We start from the raw sequence: 19,290 nt of genomic DNA, 5'->3' as shown, positions 1-19,290 counted from the left end.
TTGCTGGTAATAAGGCAACGAGGCTTATTTACCTGCCTTTCCTCTCACACACTCACATGTCGGATTCCTGTCCTAGCAAAGTAGCAAAGGACTGAGGAAGCCGAACTCCGCGGTGGTAGTATCAAGTTTCCCGGTCAAACATCTTTTTGTCAATGATATCTGTATGTATGTGACTTTTGACTTTGTGCCACTTCTCCGCATGTTTTCATGGTCCCATATCGCTCTGGTTGCCTTATGAAGATGGATCGACCCGAGACATCTTTTCCCCCTACCTAGAGGTACCTACTTACCTCAATACACGTAAAAGAAAATCGGAGATGCTCAGCTTGCAACTTGCCAACGTGCACTTTACCTTTTGTGATGTGATGGAACAGATAGTGCTATGCGGCTCAGTGGCTGGGATGGGTTGTAGTGTGAAAGGCGCCGCCGGCGGGCGGATCAACACGATACGAGGTAGCATGGCCGATTGGTAGTGGTAATGGCAATGGTAGAGCGGCTATTCCGTGAATAAGGGCCTCTCTGGGAATAATTATTCTCGAGGTTGGAATATCCAACCGAGTTTTCGATGTGGTGAGTAACGCTAGCATCACCAACCTTGAGGCTAGATGTTAGTGTTGTTGCCATGTGAGTGATATAGAGTGAGAGCTTGCCGCCTTTGGCCAAGGCGCAGCCGTATTCTGAAATTGCACCAAGGGCAAAGTAAGCCGAAGCGGGTTGTGAAATGGCTGGTCAGAGAATCGAAAAGGGAAATATGGACCGCGGACGTTGCTCGTATTTCTCTTTCAGTTGTGGTCGCTAAACATGGCGTTTACAGAAAGGTATGGATGAAGTCCATCAACCCGAGAACTAGTGAATTCCTTGTGACATCGTGTTTCTTTTGGGGAGAGTTTCGTGCGCCCAGCATATGAACGACCCGGCATTCTGGGAGCAAAGATATCATGGGTTGCTAAGAATAGCGCATCCCGACCGGCGGCCGAATATGGTGCTCGTTTTCCACTTTTTTTTAGCGGCCTGGATGGTCCTCCTTGTGCCCGTGGAAAGGGGTCCCGTGTCACAGCCGTAAAAAGTGGGCTCCTAAAGGATGATGACTTCCTCTTCTGTTGCTTGGAAATTCGGCTAGCGACCCGGCGGCAAGCCGTATGCTCGTGTGAAGAGTACCCAAGGAAAATTTTATGGATCTTGAGGGCGCCTGGGAACGAAGAAAGGCCGACACTAGGGTCCCGGTAGTTTATGCCTTGGGGAAGGGTTGTTTGTTGTTGTCGTTGTTCTGCTCCGTCCCGGGTTCGGGAGGCTGAGTATGTCAGGGGTTGATCGACACTAACCGCGTGATGGCGCCCCCGTACCCCGTATGTTTATCTGTTATCCCGCACATTTCGGAAAGGATGCCACGGTCGATCGCCGGGCTTGAAGATTGGATGGCGCGCGTCATACGCGAAGGGCAAGCAGACAGTGACGTCGCGGAGGGCTTGAACGGGTGCTGGCCGGGCTGCCCCCCTTGTTCGGCCCACTGTTACGAACGAGGCTCTCCACCGCCATTGCCGTGAAACCCCTGAAAACATCGACACAGCATAAACACCGGAATTTGGGATTACGTGCTCACACTTATCGGAAGGTGAGGGGACCCGGCAAGGCGGTGAGAAGGTAGAGATATCGAAGGCTTGCAGGAGCATGACACGGTCCATCTGGAGAGAGCTTTTACTTCCATTATCATTCGAGGCCTGGGGTGACCGAGTCGTGGATGTCAGTGCGTGCAGTGCATGAGGTTTGCGTGGGCAACCATCAAGACCCCACCAATAAAGGGAACCCCGTGCCTCGTTCTGCTCGTTGAGAGTCGCCCATCAATGACAAAGCTGGAATGGCTTGCATTTAACTGTTTACCGTTGACAAGTATGGCGTCCACCAGCGGCTCAGAGTTGTGGCCGGTTTGACGATCTCGAGTTTGGCTGAAACACAAGATATCGTGCAAAGAAGTTGACAAGTCAGGAAGTGCAGTGTACCTTGCGGTCTGGCCTTCTACACATATCGTGGTGGGGTAACATCAGCTACTTCAGCTGAGTCTTTGCACATGTAAGAGCTACTCGTCAGGGCTACAAAATCGCCGTCTGACTAGCGGGGAGCCCACTAGGAAGAAGTCATTGATATGGCCATCATGATATTGAGTTATCAAGAAGATTCCAGATCGCATGAAAGTGAACTGTTAAGGTGGGTGGGTGGTCTGTACATCAAGGTACCTGTAGAAGTCAACAACAACAATCCCAATAACAACAAACCGAACCCCTCCATCACAAACCGTTCGTCCTGCCCTGGAAACTGCTACGTCCCCCGCCATATCAAGGCCACCACCGAAACAACAATCCCGAACAGGTATCACGCTGAAACGCTGGGCTATATGATCACCACAACATTCAAACTCACAGAGGAATTATGAACTTCGCTCACTCCGTGGACAATGGGGCGGAGCTCTGGAGACAAAGGCGATGGACAAAGAAAAATTGCGAAGCATGGGACGATTTTGGCAGGGACGCAGAGACCGTTCGGGCGGTCCAGGTGGACACAAAGCTTGGCGGTCTTTCTTGTCTGTTTGGCCGGCCAAGGAGAAGCGAGCAGGTGGGCGAGACCCCTGTCCTTGGCGATAGTGCGCCTGTGCCCCACCTGGGAAGCTGCACCTGCAGCAGTCTCACCAGCGAACCGGTCAATGCCATTGGTGCCGTCTGTCCCTGCCGTCCCTGCCGTCAGCGCTGGCCAGTGCTGTCCACCAAGTTGCCCGTGGACGGGGCAACGGGGCCGACCTGAACACAGCCAGTCTCCAGTGAGAGATGCCAAAAGAGGACCGAAGAGAAGGAACCAAAGAGAGCCAAGAGAAGTGACGACTCAGAGCCCGGCACCCTCCCCGCCCGTTTCGGCCATAAAGACAAGTCTCCCCGTGGCCGTCGAGAGTCTTTGAGCCCTTCTGGCCTACTCTATCTATCCATTCATCTTCCTTTCGTCCTCCAAACGACCCCGACTGACCCCGACGTTCCTCACGTTCGCTTCGCCTTCTGTCCGTTTCTTTAATACTTGATACCCCCCCGATCCAGGTCCCGCGCCCGTACAACTCCGTACACCGTCTCACCGCAAGACGATAGCGACCACTACCCGACTTCCACAAAACAACTACAACAAGCTCTAATCCTCTATTCGGTACCGTCGTTCGTTGGTTAATCAGTCAACATGTGGTACGTTAGGCGCAAACCCAGCCCCCTTCAACTCGAGATCTTTGCTAACTGGATTCTCTTTTTGCTGTGCAGTGGCATCTTCGGTTATATCAACTACCTGGTGGAAAAGGACAGGAAGTACATTCTAGACACACTCGTTAATGGTACGTCATGAATGCTTGCGCGTCCTGTCCCTCTCTATACAACACCAGAACTTTTTCCGGCCTTTTATCCAAGGAAACGCCATTTACGAGGCTCCGAACCCGGAAGCAACGGTAGCTGACCGCTAACTCTGCCAATTCAGGCCTTTCCCGTCTCGAGTACCGCGGTTACGACTCTGCCGGTCTTGCCATCGATGGCGACAAGAAGAACGAGGTGCTCGCCTTCAAGGAGGTGGGCAAGGTTGCGAAGCTGAAGGAGCTTATCGACAGCCAGAACCTTGATCTTGAAGAGACCTTCGATTCCCACTGCGGCATCGCTCACACTCGCTGGGCCACCCACGGGCCCCCTTCGCGCGTCAACTGCCACCCGCACCGGTAAGTTTTGCGACTTGCATAAACTGCCTTGGAAAAGCGGACAATTTCTGACCAAGCCAATCACAGTTCTGATCCCAACTGGGAGTTCTCGATCGTTCATAACGGCATCATCACGAACTACAAGGAGCTCAAGACTTTGCTCGAGGGCAAGGGTTTCAAGTTTGAAACCGAGACCGACACCGAGTGCATTGCCAAGCTCGCCAAGTACCTTTACGACCAGCACCCTACTGTCGGCTTCACTGATCTCGCCAAGGCCGTCATCAACGAGCTCGAGGGTGCCTACGGTCTTTTGATCAAGAGCGTTCACTACCCTCACGAAGTCATCGCTGCTCGCAAGGGTTCGCCCCTCGTTATCGGTGTCAAGACTCAGAAGCGCATGAAGGTCGATTTCGTCGATGTCGAGTACGCTGACGATCAGCCCCTGCCCGCTGAGACTGCCTCCCAAAATGTTGCTCTCAAGAAGTCCGCGGCTGGCCTTCTTTCTCCCAACGGTCTTTTGGGCGCTGCCGACAAGTCTCTGCTCCACCGTTCTCAGTCGCGTGCCTTCATGACCGATGATGGCATGCCCATGCCCACCGAGTTCTTCCTCTCCTCGGACCCGTCCGCCATCGTCGAGCACACCAAGAAGGTCATGTACCTCGAGGACGACGATATCGCCCACATCCACGAAGGCTCTCTCAACATTCACCGTCTGAAAAAGGCCGATGGTAGTTCCAACGTCCGTACAATCCAGACGCTTGAGCTTGAGCTTCAGGAGATTATGAAGGGCAAGTTCGAACACTTCATGCAGAAGGAGATTTTCGAGCAGCCCGAGTCCGTCGTCAACACCATGCGTGGTCGTCTCGACGTTGCCAACAAGACGGTTACTCTCGGTGGCTTGCGCAGCTACATCGACACCATCCGTCGCTGCCGTCGCATTATCTTCATTGCTTGCGGTACCTCTTACCACAGCTGTATGGCGGTTCGTGGTATCTTTGAGGAACTGACCGAGATCCCCATTTCTGTCGAGCTTGCGTCTGATTTCCTCGACCGTGAAGCGCCCGTCTTCCGTGACGACACCTGCGTCTTTGTTTCTCAGTCTGGTGAGACCGCTGATTCGCTTATGGCGCTCAGGTACTGCTTGGAGCGCGGAGCCCTCACCGTTGGTATTGTTAACGTTGTCGGTTCTTCCATCTCCATGATGACCCACTGCGGTGTGCACGTCAACGCCGGCCCTGAGATTGGTGTTGCCTCCACCAAGGCCTACACCTCTCAGTTCATTGCCATGGTCATGTTTGCTCTGTCCCTTGGTGAGGATCGCGCTTCCAAGAAGCAGCGTCGCGAGGAGATCATGGAGGGTCTTGGCAAGATTAGCGAGCAGATCTCGGCCGTCCTCACGCAGGACCAGAAGATCAAGCAGTTGTGCGAAGAAAGGTTCAGGAACCAGAAGTCTCTCCTGCTCCTTGGTCGTGGAAGCCAGTACAGCACAGCTCTCGAGGGCGCCTTGAAGATTAAGGAGATTAGTTATCTCCACTGCGAGGCCGTCATGAGCGGTGAGCTGAAGCACGGTGTACTGGCTCTTGTCGACGAGAACCTGCCCATCATCATGATCTTGACCCGCGACAAGCTCTTCAAGAAGAGCTTGAACGCCTACCAGCAAGGTACGTTACTACATTTCCCCCCTGAATGACTGAAACTCACAGGCAAGATGCTAACCGTTTCAATAGTCGTCGCCAGAAAGGGCAAGCCCGTCGTCATCTGCAACGAGAGCGACACCGAGTTCCAGACCAGCGATGCCGTCAAGATCGAGATCCCCAAGACCGTCGACTGCCTTCAGGGTATCCTGAACGTCATTCCTCTGCAGTTGATCGCCTATTGGTTGGCCGTTATGGAGGGCCTCAATGTCGACTTCCCCCGAAACCTTGCCAAGTCGGTGACTGTGGAGTAAAGGGATAAATGAAAGGGGTCGTCGAGCGATCGACTTTGCACGAACGAAGAGACGACGAGACAAAGGAAGACAGGTCTTCTGTTGATGAGCGGATTTTTGATGATATACCTATTTGTAATCTACATCGTGCTTTGGTCTATAGGCGGGCGTGGAGTTTTCTTGCTGGCTGGGAAGCACAAACATCTGATCTGGGAGGAAAGGAGGAAGAAAAAGGCGAAAAGCCAAGGCGCGTTGGGGAGGTCAAAAGTGAAATGGAAATCAAGGGAGTCGGCGGGATGGAACAAATGGGTTCCGGGATACTGTGCTCATGGTTTGAAGCGTACTTTGCGATCTGTGATGGACTGTTATTAAGGAGTTAGCTAGTAACAGTAATGGTACTGTCTTGATAATGTATGTCTAGGCAAGTGACGAAAGGGTATTTCATCCGTTTGATCATTTGTTGCACAGCTCAAGGGAAGAAAGTCGATCATAACAGAACCACGCGCTACTCTCTCCAGAAGCCTGGAATCGGAACCTGATGGTCAGATCAATGCCATATTGTGTAGTTGCCAGTTGGTACAGAAATATCACGGCTCTGCTACAAATTCCATTGTTTTAGGATAGTAAACGGCCACTGTATATTCATTATCTGCGTATGACCAGATATCTAGTCATTGATTCGATTGTCTTCCACTCAAGGCCTCATTACAACCACCCCGAGCCCATACCACTGTCCTAAGCAATGCTATCTACAGACCACCTTTACACAGTCTGAGTACCATACCCCTTAATCCGCTCAGCAAAAGCCCAGCTCTGCTTCTCAAGCTGCTCATCCTGCTTCAGCTCCACGCCCTCCTTCGTCACAACCGCAATGCTGTACCGATCCAAGCTCCTCGCGTCGCGGTAATACAGCACCTTCATGCACTCCTTAATAATCTCGACCGCCTCCTCGCGGCTCAACTTAGCAGCATCCTCCTCCGTCGCCGCATACCGGCGCATAATAGGCTGCGCCAGCGCGCTTCCGAAGCCCGTCGCCAGCGAGGGCGACGTAAAGCTAGTGCCCCGCAGGTCGACGCTGGCCAGGTACGGCTTGGAGTCGCCGTCGAAACCGGCGATCAGAAGCTGGTTCCAAAGCGGGTCGAAATCGTTGCGCCGCTTGTAGAGGAGCTTTTGCAGGTACTTGTGCAGGTTGGCGGCGTTGAGGTGGCCCTTGCCGTTGGGGACAGAGGTGCAGGAGGGGTCCTCGTACGCTTCGTCGATGGAGAGCTCGGTCAGGTGCCGGTCGAGAAATTGCATGTCGGAGACGTCGCCGGAAAAGCCGATGACGGAGGAGTCGAGGAAGACGCGCAGGCGCTTGACGTCGGGGAAGCGGGCTAGGGAGCCGTAGGAGGCTGTGAAGGAGGGGGGAAGGGGATGGGTTAGCAACGGTGTTTGCGTTATGGGTGTATTTAGGTTTGTCGCGAGTGGTGAGATTCAACGTACCAAGGTTATCCGCGGCCATGACTACACCGTCCTTGTACTTGATCGCGATGACGGAGGTACCTGTCACGATGGGTGCTTGTGTCGCCTGCCTCGGGCCGCTGTTCTGGAGGTAGGAGTGGTCATAGGCGCCGTAAACATCGTCTCTGGGCTGTAAGTATCGTGAAGCAACATGTTAGTTCCATGCCGTTAATGTTGGGTAGAGGTATGTATTAAATGCTGCTGCGACAGCGGGTTGGGGGGGGGGGGGGGGGGGGGGGGGGTGGAAGACGTACACGACCCCAAGCTTGCGGGCGGTGATCCATAGTTAACTAGAGTCGGGAATCGAGAGACTGCTCTAAATGCGGGGTATCGTTTCGTAAACAAGAGAGGCTTCGGCGAAAGAACTCGGTCGCTATTCGAGATGTTCGTGGTCGCTGAGAAAGGTTCGTTGGTTGTTGTTGAATATGGCAAGATAACGATAGACGGGGAATGGTTCGTTTGGGATGATGGTGTTGACGTGGGGAGCTTCCGCCTGGTTGACTTGACGTTGCGGCTGGAGGAGCTGGCAGTGGCAGGCTGCGCCAGTCCGGGTCCAGTGAGCTCCAATCCCCTGCCCTGCAGCTTCGCGTCCAGGTGCTGCCTTCCACTCCCGCCCGCTGTCCACTGTTGGGCTTGGCTTGGCGTCACTGTTCCGGGCAGCCCACTTTAAACAGTGGGGCCGTAGCTCAGGAAGGTAGGAGAGGGCCCGAGCGTCTTGAATGTTTTGGTTCCAGGCTTGGCCTTGAGCCTCCCATCAGCACGTGACACCCTTCATCTCGAACTCAATCTTGACTACTCATCAACAACGGCGCCCTTGTGAAACTTGGATCATTTTACATCAATTGATCTGGTTCTTTATTTCCCATACGACCATACCGATTGGAACAATAGCGCAACCATGGCGCTTGTAGCGTACGACAGCAGTGACGAGGATGAGGATGTCCAAGTTGACACCCCGACTGTGGTAAGAATATGGATAGCTCTTAGCATACAGAGCATGTGTTGTTCACCAGCTGACAGGGTTTCATAGCCACAAAACACCAAGAATGACTCTTTTTCACATCAATCACAAAACGACGCCGGTACGCCCCCTCACGCTCAAGTCAAATTTCCGCGCAATGAGCCCAACAACAATGAGATGTCCCTCCGCGGTCGCTAACCCATCCACAGTAACGACATCATCATCAACAATCACCAATGGTCACAACGAGAGCACACTCTCACAACCATCAGCACCACAACCGCCAGAGCCCTCAAACCAACCACCACCACCACCACAACAACAACCACAACCAGCCCCCTCGCCATCAACACCCCTAGGCCCAGTCCTCGGTCCAGCCCTCGGCCCCTCCATGCCCCCTCCCACGGGAGCCGCCTCATCCAACACCCTCCTCCCCGACCCCGACTCCGACGTCGACATGTCCTTCCTCGACGACCCCTCCACCTCCTCCACCGCCTTACCCTCTGCCCCTTCAGCAGAACCCCCCAAATCCCCCTACACCACCACCCGCACCCTCCTCCGGGACCTCACCCTCCCCGCCCTTCCCAACATGGACATCCCCGCCTCGCCACCCCTTTCGCCTTCTGACATCTCTTCGGTGGAACGCCTAGCGAGCCTAACCAGCAAATTCGACAAGTTCCTCGAGCTCAAGCGCACCAAGGGACAGCACTTCAACTCGCGCATCGCGCAGAGTGCAGCTACGAAGAACCCGGGGTTGATGGATAAGTTGATGAGGTTTGTGGGGGTTGAGACGGAGTTTTGGTTTGATGATGATGACGACATTGCCGCCCAAAACGACATCTCCTTGGACAAGGGCGCGGAGGTAGCGGCGCCGGCGCCGCCGGCTGGGGCAGAGCAATACGCCACCACCCTGTCCAAGGAGGTATGGGATCCATCTGCCATGCCGGGGTGGGCGTATAGAGATCGGCTGCGCAAGACGCAGGAGAGGATGCAGAGGGAGAGTGAGAGGAAGAGGGGGGAGAGAGTGGAGTTTGTTAGTGGAGGGTCCACGACGGCGATGACGGGTAGTGGAATGGCGAGTAGGACGGGGAGCGCGACGCCGCTGGGGAGTGTGGCTTATCCTGGGGGGATGAGCGGCGGGACGGGGACGGGGACGGGGACGCCGAGTGCTGGTGCTGGCGCTGGTACGACGGCTGGGGTGAAGAGGAAGTCGAGGTTTGATACGTGAGGTGGGGGGCGCTCCGGATTCTTGATATGTTTTCGTTGTGCCCGTATGGAGTTCGAGGTGGCTAGAGGATCTAAATCGGAATAAGAGTATGCGATGGGCCAGTTCGTTGATAGCGACGGATCGATCATACATCTTGTTGTCACAGTCATGTTAACTCCTGGCACTTTTTTCGCGCCCGGTCCTCGCCGTTATAGGCGAGCGGGTTGGTTCACCTTCATACAAATCCATATGCACCAACCTACCAACGCGCTGCCGCAACTGCTTTGTCTATACGGACACTTCTTGACTCTCAAGGTATTGGCATGGAGACTTGTCAACGAATGTCTACATCTACATCTTGATGAGGGCGTTGCAAAACAGGGCGATCTAGAAACAATACCCGATGGCAATTCAGACACAGACACAAAGACCATGAAATTGGTGCGATGAAGGTGAAGACACAACGGAGAAGAGGTCCAAAGTTACTTTGAGCGATTGTGACCCCATGTCTTTTCATAGTAGGCTCCATGCATGGCATCCGAGAGCTGAGTTGCAAGGACAGAAGCTGATGCGTTTGATATCGGACAACCTCGAACGCGATGTTTACATAGTTAACTGAAAGGTTTTCAAAGCCATTCTAAGTCACTCAAGCACTAGCACACGATTGGGTTTCGCATGATGGTTGGTATCTCTTTATTATTTGTCTACTTCTTTGCTGTCGTGGCAACAAAGCAAGCTAATGAACACTCTTACACATGTCAGATTCATTCCAACTCGTTAGAGTATTCTCTGCGTTAATCGTTGCGAGAGAAGCTCTTCATTCCAGTTTCTCTCAAATCTCAACCGTGCCTCCTCATCCCTGGCCCTGTGCAATTCCATGGTATCTTCAAACACATAAGCATAAAACATAAATGACCCCCTATTTATCCAAACCAAGGCAAGAATGAAGTGGCGGCGTGAACCTGTACACACTGCAGGCGCAATGCGGCGGTTCAAGAAAAAGTAAATTAGATCGTCCAAGTGCGTAACCTGGCACTAGGCAATGTTTCCGCGTAACCTCGCCATCCATGGGTATTCGAACATCAAAACACGTGTTGACAGTAAGGATAGTTTACGCGTCGGCGCAACCGAGCGTAATACCCATCGAGCGCTTGACAGTGCCACGAATGTCGATCTGGACGGTCTGGTTTCCGGTAGCCAAGGCATCGGCGATATAGGAGAGGCTTTCGCCATGGTTGATGACACTCTTGCCGCGGAGCTTGAAGGGGAGGACACCGTTGAGCTTGTCGCAGTAAGGCCTCTGCACGGCAAGGCCGGTGACGTAGCCGAGGTCGTCAATGGTGGCGCGCATAGGATAAACGTTGTCGTTGCCGGGCTTGAGGGAAAGGTTGTCGAGATAGACGGTGCCGATTTCCTTATCAAGGAGGTAGTTGTGGAAAGTAGCATTGCCCTGTGAAGCGACAGGTCAGCATATCATTAACGAGTGGAAGAAGTGAAGAGTTGAACTTACAAGCTCGAAAGCAACCTTGGAGTAGTTGGGGATCTGGACGGTACCGAAGAAGTTGTTCTGGCCCTTGGGAGCAGTGGCGTTGACGGTGGTGTTGGTAACGATGGTTCCGTCAAGCATACGGAGGCCTGTTGTTCCTGTTAGTTACGATGTTCGCAAAACATCAACATGACAAAGGAATGCTTACCGGGCATGTCAATGGTCTTCTTGAAGGTGACGCCATAGGCCCTGGCGATACCCTTGACGTGAACCTTGGTGTCACCCATGACGGTAACCTTGAAAGTCTCGTTGTGCAGAAGCCAGGTGTTGAAGGTGGTGAAAGCATCCATATCGTCAATCATCTCAAACTGGGTAATGTTGACAATCTGGAACTTGTCGCTGGTGGTCTCGGGGAAGTGAACCTTGGCGAAAGGCTTGTGCTCCGGCAGATCCTCAAGGTACATGACACCCTCGAAAGGCTCGATGGTAGCCTTGACCTTTCCGTCACTCTTGATCTCAGTGTTGATAGACATGGTGAAGTTTTGAGCCCGGGAGTTGGTCATGACGATGCTGTCAAGGATGAGCTCGGCATGGTCGAGCTTTTGTTGAGCGATCTTGGGAACGCCAACAAGGACGCTGTGGTATGACTGTTAGCGACAAAACACACCTTTATGAATGAGGCCATGTGAATTATCTTGACTTACACAACAGGGACGACGACGACAACGATGACAATGACGGCGACCAAGTAGGCCCACCAAAACTTCAAGCAGTGGCCGGCGCAGCCACGCTTGCGCGGCTTGTCGACGACATTCTCCGTCTGAGTGTACACGGGCTTGTTATCCATCTTGTAGGAGTTTTCTTAGGTTTCGACTTTGTGAGATGAGTGTGGAGGTGAGGGCGTTGGCCGGTAAACAACTCAAAGAACCGGTGTAAGTGCGGATGGCGGACCCCTATTATCCCCTTTCCCAGATCTCAAAGCCAACCGTACTGATTGGGTGTAAGAGAACAATTCCTTGGTTGAAGAGAAGCAACAACCGGGAGGGAGGAGAATGAAAGAAAGCGGATAGTTCAACCAGGAAAACGAGAAAAGGAGAGCAGGAGCCAGACAGAAAACGGGAGGTCCAGACGGGCAACGGGCCAGGTGGTTATTATAATCGTATCCCGTCCCATCGATGTTACCAGGCCACAGTCCACAGTCCACACATAACCTGCGAAGAGACTTCAAGTTGCAGTGACTTGCGAGCTGGGGGGGATGCACTAGGGAGGAGCGGGTAGGAGCGATTCGACACAAAGGGAAGTGGATGTGATGGTTGCATGGATTCCATGCTTCCCTGCTTCCACCTTCCCCAAAAGCTGCTTGGCTCGCTTGAGCTCCTCCGTAGCTGCCCTCGGGAAATCGACGAGCAGCTTTCTCAGACAGAGGGAAAAAGAGGCCAAAAAAGCTCGCTGCTAGTGCTGTTCTAGCTGTCTAGGGATCGCCGCCCCCCCCTTCAACGACCACACCGCGCCACCCCAACAAAGAGATTGACGAAGGCATCCTCGACTTCTCCATGTGCCTACCATGGTAATTGTGAGCCATGCAACCATGAATGAAGATGGAACTAGCCTCATCGAGCAGTATCTCCGACGCCTTCTGGTTCCCCAAGCCCCCCCACCCCAACCACACCTCGAGTTGTGCCAAGGCGAGCTCACCACCATCCATTGGATCAGCGGTGTCCCTGTAGCAGAACCCTAACCCTTTTGCGTCCATTGCGCAGTCTGACCAGTTCAACTCTGGTCGGTTCTTTGGCTCTCGAGACCAGCTCGTACACGAAAAGTACCGGTAGATGGACGGCGTGGCTCGCTTTCCCGTTGGCTCTTTATCCGCCATGATCGGTAAAGCCCATGACGTCGAAAACATGTGAGCACATGAGCACTTGATAAAAGGCTCGCCAGTTCACGATGCTGCTGTCTTTTCTTTGAGTTATCTGCCCAGTGTTCTGGACGCCTTTTTGATGGAACCCTCTCGGACTCGTGTTGAAAGAGATGCCAAGGTGGCCAAGCAGGCCAAAGCATCTCATTTCGCAACCTCCCGACTTGCCTCCCTGGCCCCATCTCCGTCCTCCAGACAGGACGCCGGGGAACCCAACCAGATGCGAATGCGGGGGAAGTGGATGCATGTGGAGGAAGGTGGAGAGGAAGAACACCCTCTCTTGCTTCTTTGGTGCCTTGTCCGGAAGGTGTTTTGATGCTCATCGGAGACTTTGCGCTGCTCAGGTGAGCCATGGAGGCCGGTGCTCACCGCGGGAAGACACTCCATGGCGCACATCGTGACTTTTGGAGCTCGGCCGGAGCGGTGTTCCCTGCGTCATTCACCCGACCACAGGGCATATTTTGACCAAACGCTCTCGAGACGACCTTCAGTCTCGGCCTCGTCGAGGGATGCGGCATACCGGAGCGTTGTTGCTCATTGCGACTTTACAATCATACGGTAATGAATGCCCAAAGCGGGTACTAGACACAGCCTGTCGTTACCTGAGAGGTTCGACAGCAGGCATTCCCTTTTGTCTCCGATTCATGTTGCCAACATCAGCAATTGTCTGTAAACGTCTGGATGTCTGATCAGTTGAACTCTCAAAGAGCAGAATCCGATTTGTCATGGAAAGACGAGGGATATCAACTGATGCCAAATAAGGTTAGAATAAGCTCCAAGCTTGAAAACGATCGTTGGAGATTTCCGTCGGCGGTGACTTGCCAGAAGAGGACGGGATCAACTCTTGCCCCGCATACCCTGGGGTACCTTAGTGCCAGGGGTCGAAGTGCTCCGGTGTGTCGACCCCTGCAACGCCACTCAATTTTCGGTCACGCCCTCGGCTCCTCTTGCACAAATTATGGAGCATATGAAAATTGGAGCTCGCCGGGACCTCTCTCACTGTTCCATCAGTTTTGGATGACAACCTCGACTATCAGACGATATCAGAACATCGAACAACGGGACAAGAAAACGACGCAGAACACCCGAACGTCAAGAAGCCGCAAAAGCCAAACCGCCAGAGAGAGTCTCTCGTCCTACGAATGAGGCCAAAGGTCAACTTCCAAAGGACTGGCCTGATGGCCATGAGCGATTCTCACATGCAAAAGGATTGAAGCCAAGTCAGGTCCTGATCTCCAATTCGAGCGAGCGATACAACCTCGTCTGCAACTACTATGCGACTTGGCGGGCACCTTTGCTTTGCGGCTAGCCAAAGAAACTATTTGTGCCTACTGCTTCTACGACGGTGGTAAACTTCGAGGCCACTCCAGCCTTTTGGGAGACCTCCAAGAATTATTATTTTCAAACAATTCATTGTCAATGGTTCAAACCAAAATCGATATTGGTGGAGCTATGCCCAATCGGTTGACTTAGATGGGTTCCGGATGCGGATTGGCTCACGACGAAATGACAGGATGGCCGGCTTTTCAGAGTGCCAACGGACGGTTCCGGGCCTCCATCCGCACCGTGACCTGTACCAGATCTCCGGAAGGAACAATAGAGAATTCCAATGGATGATATAAACGACGCCTTTGTCCGCGACACGAACTTTTCATTACCGGGCCTGACGGCAGGCCGGCAATTCAAGACCAACAACGACAGGCAACCCGGCACTGAACCTCTCCATCAATTTACGGGAGCCTTTCCGTAGGCGCGGCCGTTGTCTAGGGCCTCCCTCATGGGATTCCATTTGCTGAGTGCAGTGTGCACTGATGCCAGAAAATCTGGATTTTCGACCTTCGGCTGACTACCGCGTGATCTTTCGGCCCTTTGTGGCTGCCCCACCCTTGCCCACCTTCCCGTCTAGATGGGAATTTTAGTCAACAGCCAACCAGATCTCGAAAACCCTGTGACACCTCGCGGCTGTCCTTGCCTCCCGCCTGTCCAACTGTCCCTCCAGCCACTTGACCAGGAAAGACTGCAGCAGTAGATACCTCAATCGAAGATCTCTAGAATGAAAAGAGGCCCTTTGGTCAACGAATCGCTACGGCCAGCGAACTCAAGAAACAATCGACTAACGAACTCTACCTCTTTGTCTTTGACCACAACTACCCAGCAAAGTTCTCTTCGAATCCTTTTTTGCTCAAGGAAGCAGCTTCCGTTATTCATTGGTATCAGTTCTGGCGTGAGGAAGTACAAGATTCGGAACAAGCCAAGCGCCATGTCAGTTGACTCGTTGCGCAACGACCTCTTCAGTCTTCACAATATCACCGCAAGGCACGGCCTTGTCAGTAACTAGGACGGCTGGCCCCATCTGATAATGAATCTAACGCAGCTTTTCCTGCACTGATGATGTGCATGAAAAAAATCCAACGGCGTAAGCCACCAGCTCCTATCATGCAGCTGCCATTCGCACTTTGCCTGACTGGTGGCCCAAGCTCCGACTCTTCAACGTGTGTACATCAACACCAAAACCCAATCGAAGACAGCATGAATAGCATCAAGAAAAAGACCCTTCATACAGACGATGGGATGTTTTAGGGTTTCTTGCGACCATCTTCGAGGCACCCAGAACGGTTCAAGTCTGAACATCCCAGAACTGCAACCTTCTGGCACATTGAGGGCACATCCCTCGCCACCAACGCAACCTCCTTTTTTGTTGGACCCCTGATCTTAACGTTCCAGCGGATGGACGGAATACTCGGGAGCTAAGACCAAGATGGTCAGCTTCGCCGAGATATGATGCACTGTCAAATTGCCTCACCAGGTTTTCTGAAGAAAAAAGGCACCCAAGACGGGATCGGGAAGAATGGCATCCTACCAGACGAGTTACACTGACAGTGCAGTTGCAACACGGACAGTTTCTGGATTGCCATGTCATCCATCTCCGTAACAGTCGCTTCTTTGAATCCGAGCGTTGCACCATCTCCGATAGCGAATGTCCGATAAACGGAGGGTAGGCAAGATGGTGGACAGCAGCTTTGGCGCCATGTTAAACGCGCGGGCTAGAAGCGTCAAGGCTCGTTATCGATACGCCACGGCGGTTGACGACGAGGACGGTGACGACGTAAGGAACCCTTCTGCCGGTCTCACGAGCGTGGCATGTTCCGTTCTTTTCGCCAATCCAACCTTGAGGCGCTCTGTGCAGATGGGTTGAGTTAACCCACAACACTGTCTCTCGCCATCTGCTTAAAATGCTTATCTTGCCCTTGGGAGGTAGATACCCACAAAGGGCACCGTTGATCTTGAAACACAAGTACCTGCGTGCCTAGATACGGCATATCGAAGCCAAGTTTTGCGAAGCAGATCGAGTCCAAACTTGAGCTTACGACTGCCGGCATAAGACCACAGTGACGACTGGTCTATTATAGTGCCGTCTCTGTGGCCAAAACACAAGGACAGATACAGAAAGACACGCAAACATGCTTCTTCTCGTCGTTGCGATATCACCATCGTCTACCTTTGTGTTAGACGGGAGCATCGTGATTTGTTGATCACTCAAAGATCGCCAGCGTGACCATTTCAGGAATTCAAATCGCCCGACTCAAAAGGGTTCACAGCACTGCGTAATGGCTCTCCGCATCTCCATCTCGGGGATCCTCACAACCATGAAACAACGTACAGCTACCGGACAGCGGACACAAAGTCCGCAATTCTCCATTGGTTCGTCCGACGTCTCTCTCCATAGTGTACACAGTGGTGGAGAGAAACACGGCTCTTGAAGCGTTACAGTTTGGAGATCTATGGCAAACTAAATCTCACCGTATGGCTCTCTCTCCGCACTTGGTTTTTGGAATGGCCCCCACCAACCCACGTGTCAAAAAGAATCATATATATTTTTTGACCTCGGATGCTCGGTTACAAACACCTCACATTTTGGAAATATTTCAGCCCTCTGGGCCCATCAGATGCCACTCACAAGGTGTGCCAGGCTCCGCCCCCGCTTCCCCAGGATCGGCCCCATCGTTGCCAAGACCTGGGGTAGGTATACACCATCACGCGCGCAAACTCCCTTTCCTTTGTTCCCTTGAGACGGATACTTTTAGATACTTCACTTTTAGCGCTTACTCTCTCAGCTCAGAGCTTGGCACGAGATGTCCACAACCCGTTTTTGTCAAGACCGGCGTCCCCATCATAGATGTCTCGTTCGACTATTCTGGTGTTGATCTGTGTGGCCGAGTTAGAGAGCTCATGAAAAGATGCCATGTGATGGAGGGCAAAGATCTGCTTTCATTATCATGGAAAAGGGGCGCAAGGGAGAACATATGAATGTGCCGAAAAAAACGGGCAGACTTACGAGTCGTGGGCCAAGATCATCCACCGTCTTTGCTCCCAAGAGCTTCATGCAAGTAATGATCTCCTGCTGAAGGACTGTTTGTTGTGTTGGCAAAGTGTCAGCATATCCACATCGTGTGTGAAACACCAAAAGGGAGTGCTTACTCTCAAAAGTCCTCTCAACACCCTGCCACCCACCCGCCCCAAGTCCCCAAAGCGCCGCCCTCCCCACACCCACCGCCTTCGCTCCCAAACACAACGCCTTCACCACATCCGTCCCCCTCTTGACCCCGCCATCAATCCACACCTCGACCGCCCCAAACACCTCCGGGCAGTACTTCCTGATCTCCAGCAAGGTATGGACCGCCGGCGGCGCCGTATCCAGCGCCCTTCCGCCATGATTCGACAAGATAATCGCCTTCACGGTGCCCGGGTGTTTCCCCGCATACTGCGCCGCCAGATACGCATCTTCATGGGTCTGGATGCCCTTCAGCACAATCGGCAAATCGGTATGCTTGGCCAGCCACGGAAGCGTCGTCTCCCACGTCAAGTCGGCCGCGGTGCCCCAGAACAGCTGCTGGCCCACGCCGCCGCCGCCGGGTTTCTTTTCGGCGTCCGTCTTGGCGTTGCTGGCGGATTCGACAAACTCGCCGGCGGCTTCGAGGTTGGACTTCTCGTCGTGCTCGCGCTTACCCGGCTGCGGCGCGTCGAGGGTCAGGACGATGCACTTGAAGTGGTCGCGCAGCTTGTTGATGCGCGCCAGCATCGCTTCGGACTTGGATCGCGTCGTCTGCACGTACAGCTGCCAGCCGAAGACGGCCCCCGGTTTGGCCTCGGCCACGATCTGCTCGGGCGTCATGGACGCGTTGTTGCTGACTAGCTGCATGGCGCCGAACGAGGAGATGCCCTTGGCGATGCCGGCTTCGCCGTCCGGGTGCGCAAGGCGGGCGAGCGCCGCGGGCGAGACGTACAGCGGCGTGCCGACTTTGTGGCCTAGGAGGGTGGTGGAGGTGTCGGCCTTCGTGCAGTCGACGAAGACGCGCGGGCGCAGGAGGATGTCCCGGAAGGCGCGGGTGTTGTGGGCCTTGGTGTAGAGGTCGTCGGCGGCGGAGAAGTAGTAGGACCAGCACTTCTTGGAGACCTGGGACTTGGCTGCTGCTTCGATCTCGTCGAGGTTGAGGAGGGTGTGGAGCGGCGGCGGTGCAGACTTTTCGGATTGCTGGGCTGAGGTGGTGTGCGTGGTGGTGCCCATGGCTGAGCCGGTCGCCTTTGCGCGGGCTTCGCTCTCTTTCTGGTGAAGCTTGGCTAGCGATTGGGCGTCGATAATGCCCAACTTGGCCTCTGGCTTGAGGTTCTCCTCAAGCGTGCCCGGCGGGTGAATCGGGTCGTACTCGGTCGTGGCATCGCGGCCGGCGAGCTGGAGGATGATCTTGTCGCCGGCTGGATGGGAGGGCAGAAATTCGGTTACGTCGTAGACATTGCCGTAGAGGACCACCCAGCAGCTCTCTGGCGATCGATGTTTGGCAACTGTTCAAGAGGTAAGTATTGGGTCTGTAGAAGGATGGGTGAGGTGAGTCTCCATTACATACCTTCCTCTGCCGTAAACACTTTTGGTGGTTTAGTCATTGTCGCTGGCTGAGCTGGACTTAGTAACAACAGAACACGATGAAGGTCAAAGATAACAGAACACAAGATCTAGCTGAAAACCATAATGCCATTGCTATATGTAGGGCTTGAGAAGACTCGAGATTAGGTGGGATTCTTCCATCTTAGCCGTCCGGTCACGCGGGGTTCTTCCTGCTGTGAATCGCGTCAATCGCCTCCCCGTACGTATGTGGTTGGTTGGATCTTCCGAGAATACACTGACTGATCAGTGGTGAGCGCCTCTAGCGCCCAAGAAGAGCCCCTGCGTCGCATGGCATCGGGACTGGTTTTCTCCACCTCGGGGGGAAGATGGGGGTCACGGCTCCGACAACGGGAAGATGGAAATGTGCCGGACGGGTGATTGATGGCCGAGACAGGCCCACCGACCGTGTCTTAAAGCCCATCGTCTTCCCCTCCTCAGCTATGGTGCCATCCCATGATTCCCAACTTGTCTACACTTGCGGGACTTGTAAGAATCGATGACGAGAGCCAGGGGTTTGACTTACACATATACTCGAAATCAAAGACTCCAGGATGGATATTCGGCAGTATCAAAGACATCGACCCCTGAGACTCCCTCATGAAGCTGAGCTCTGCCCTCAACCCCACCTATCCCCATCATCACCA

At 53.6% G+C, this 19,290-nt stretch overlaps 5 protein-coding genes across 5 annotated transcripts; 2 read left to right on the top strand and 3 right to left on the bottom strand.

Moving 5' to 3' along the window:
* Window positions 1-3,210: 3,210 nt before the first annotated feature.
* B0H65DRAFT_415250 (glucosamine-fructose-6-phosphate aminotransferase) lies at window positions 3,211-5,657 on the top strand (the record flags this gene model as incomplete). Its single annotated transcript, XM_062823974.1, has 4 exons — window positions 3,211-3,358; window positions 3,499-3,730; window positions 3,797-5,370; window positions 5,437-5,657. 4 exons carry the CDS (start codon window positions 3,211-3,213, stop codon window positions 5,655-5,657), a joined length of 2,175 nt encoding a protein of 724 aa, XP_062687149.1.
* Window positions 5,658-6,207: 550 nt separating this feature from the next.
* Window positions 6,208-7,669, bottom strand: B0H65DRAFT_57823 (nucleophile aminohydrolase). Its single transcript, XM_062830720.1, has 3 exons — window positions 7,391-7,669; window positions 7,119-7,266; window positions 6,208-7,027 (listed from the first exon to the last, which is right to left on the bottom strand). Exons 1-3 carry the CDS (start codon window positions 7,418-7,420, stop codon window positions 6,399-6,401), a joined length of 807 nt encoding a protein of 268 aa, XP_062687148.1. The 5' UTR covers window positions 7,421-7,669; the 3' UTR covers window positions 6,208-6,398.
* A 222-nt stretch (window positions 7,670-7,891) lies between these two features.
* Window positions 7,892-9,419, top strand: B0H65DRAFT_57802 (uncharacterized protein). The gene is made up of 2 exons (XM_062830715.1): window positions 7,892-8,100; window positions 8,167-9,419. Exons 1-2 carry the CDS (start codon window positions 8,069-8,071, stop codon window positions 9,323-9,325), a joined length of 1,191 nt encoding a protein of 396 aa, XP_062687147.1. The 5' UTR covers window positions 7,892-8,068; the 3' UTR covers window positions 9,326-9,419.
* A 996-nt stretch (window positions 9,420-10,415) lies between these two features.
* Window positions 10,416-11,637, bottom strand: B0H65DRAFT_417172 (uncharacterized protein; the record flags this gene model as incomplete). The annotated part of the gene is made up of 4 exons (XM_062824073.1): window positions 10,416-10,754; window positions 10,815-10,939; window positions 10,999-11,426; window positions 11,495-11,637. The coding sequence occupies 4 exons, from the start codon at window positions 11,635-11,637 to the stop codon at window positions 10,416-10,418; spliced, it is 1,035 nt and encodes a 344-aa protein (XP_062687146.1).
* Window positions 11,638-16,509: 4,872 nt separating this feature from the next.
* Window positions 16,510-18,808, bottom strand: B0H65DRAFT_57662 (FMN-dependent dehydrogenase-domain-containing protein). Its single transcript, XM_062830665.1, has 4 exons — window positions 18,609-18,808; window positions 17,185-18,546; window positions 17,042-17,115; window positions 16,510-16,911 (listed from the first exon to the last, which is right to left on the bottom strand). The coding sequence occupies exons 1-4, from the start codon at window positions 18,643-18,645 to the stop codon at window positions 16,822-16,824; spliced, it is 1,563 nt and encodes a 520-aa protein (XP_062687145.1). The 5' UTR covers window positions 18,646-18,808; the 3' UTR covers window positions 16,510-16,821.
* Window positions 18,809-19,290: the final 482 nt, after the last annotated feature.

The sequence above is a fragment of the Neurospora tetraspora genome (genome assembly GCF_033439725.1).
Source record: "Neurospora tetraspora strain CBS 560.94 chromosome Unknown B0H65scaffold_1, whole genome shotgun sequence".
Lineage (NCBI taxonomy): Eukaryota > Fungi > Ascomycota > Sordariomycetes > Sordariales > Sordariaceae > Neurospora > Neurospora tetraspora.
This window is presented reverse-complemented; position numbering and strand designations above follow the sequence as displayed.

What these genes read in the sequence shown, in the direction of transcription:
- B0H65DRAFT_57823 (XM_062830720.1), bottom strand. Translation starts at nt 7,420, where the DNA reads ATGGATCACCGCCCGCAAGCTTGGGGTCGT. An exon ending in GCCCGCAAGCTTGGGGTCGT is followed by an intron (nt 7,267 to 7,390) that starts GTACGTCTTCCA and finishes CGATACTTACAG; the next exon opens with CCCAGAGACGATGTTTACGG. An exon ending in CATGGCCGCGGATAACCTTG is followed by an intron (nt 7,028 to 7,118) that starts GTACGTTGAATC and finishes CCTCCTTCACAG; the next exon opens with CCTCCTACGGCTCCCTAGCC.
- B0H65DRAFT_57802 (XM_062830715.1), top strand. Translation starts at nt 8,069, where the DNA reads ATGAGGATGTCCAAGTTGACACCCCGACTGTG. An exon ending in AAGTTGACACCCCGACTGTG is followed by an intron (nt 8,101 to 8,166) that starts GTAAGAATATGG and finishes AGGGTTTCATAG; the next exon opens with CCACAAAACACCAAGAATGA.
- B0H65DRAFT_57662 (XM_062830665.1), bottom strand. Translation starts at nt 18,645, where the DNA reads ATGACTAAACCACCAAAAGTGTTTACGGCAGAGGAAG. An exon ending in TGTTGAGAGGACTTTTGAGA is followed by an intron (nt 17,116 to 17,184) that starts GTAAGCACTCCC and finishes CACAACAAACAG; the next exon opens with TCCTTCAGCAGGAGATCATT. An exon ending in ATGATCTTGGCCCACGACTC is followed by an intron (nt 16,912 to 17,041) that starts GTAAGTCTGCCC and finishes TCGGCCACACAG; the next exon opens with ATCAACACCAGAATAGTCGA.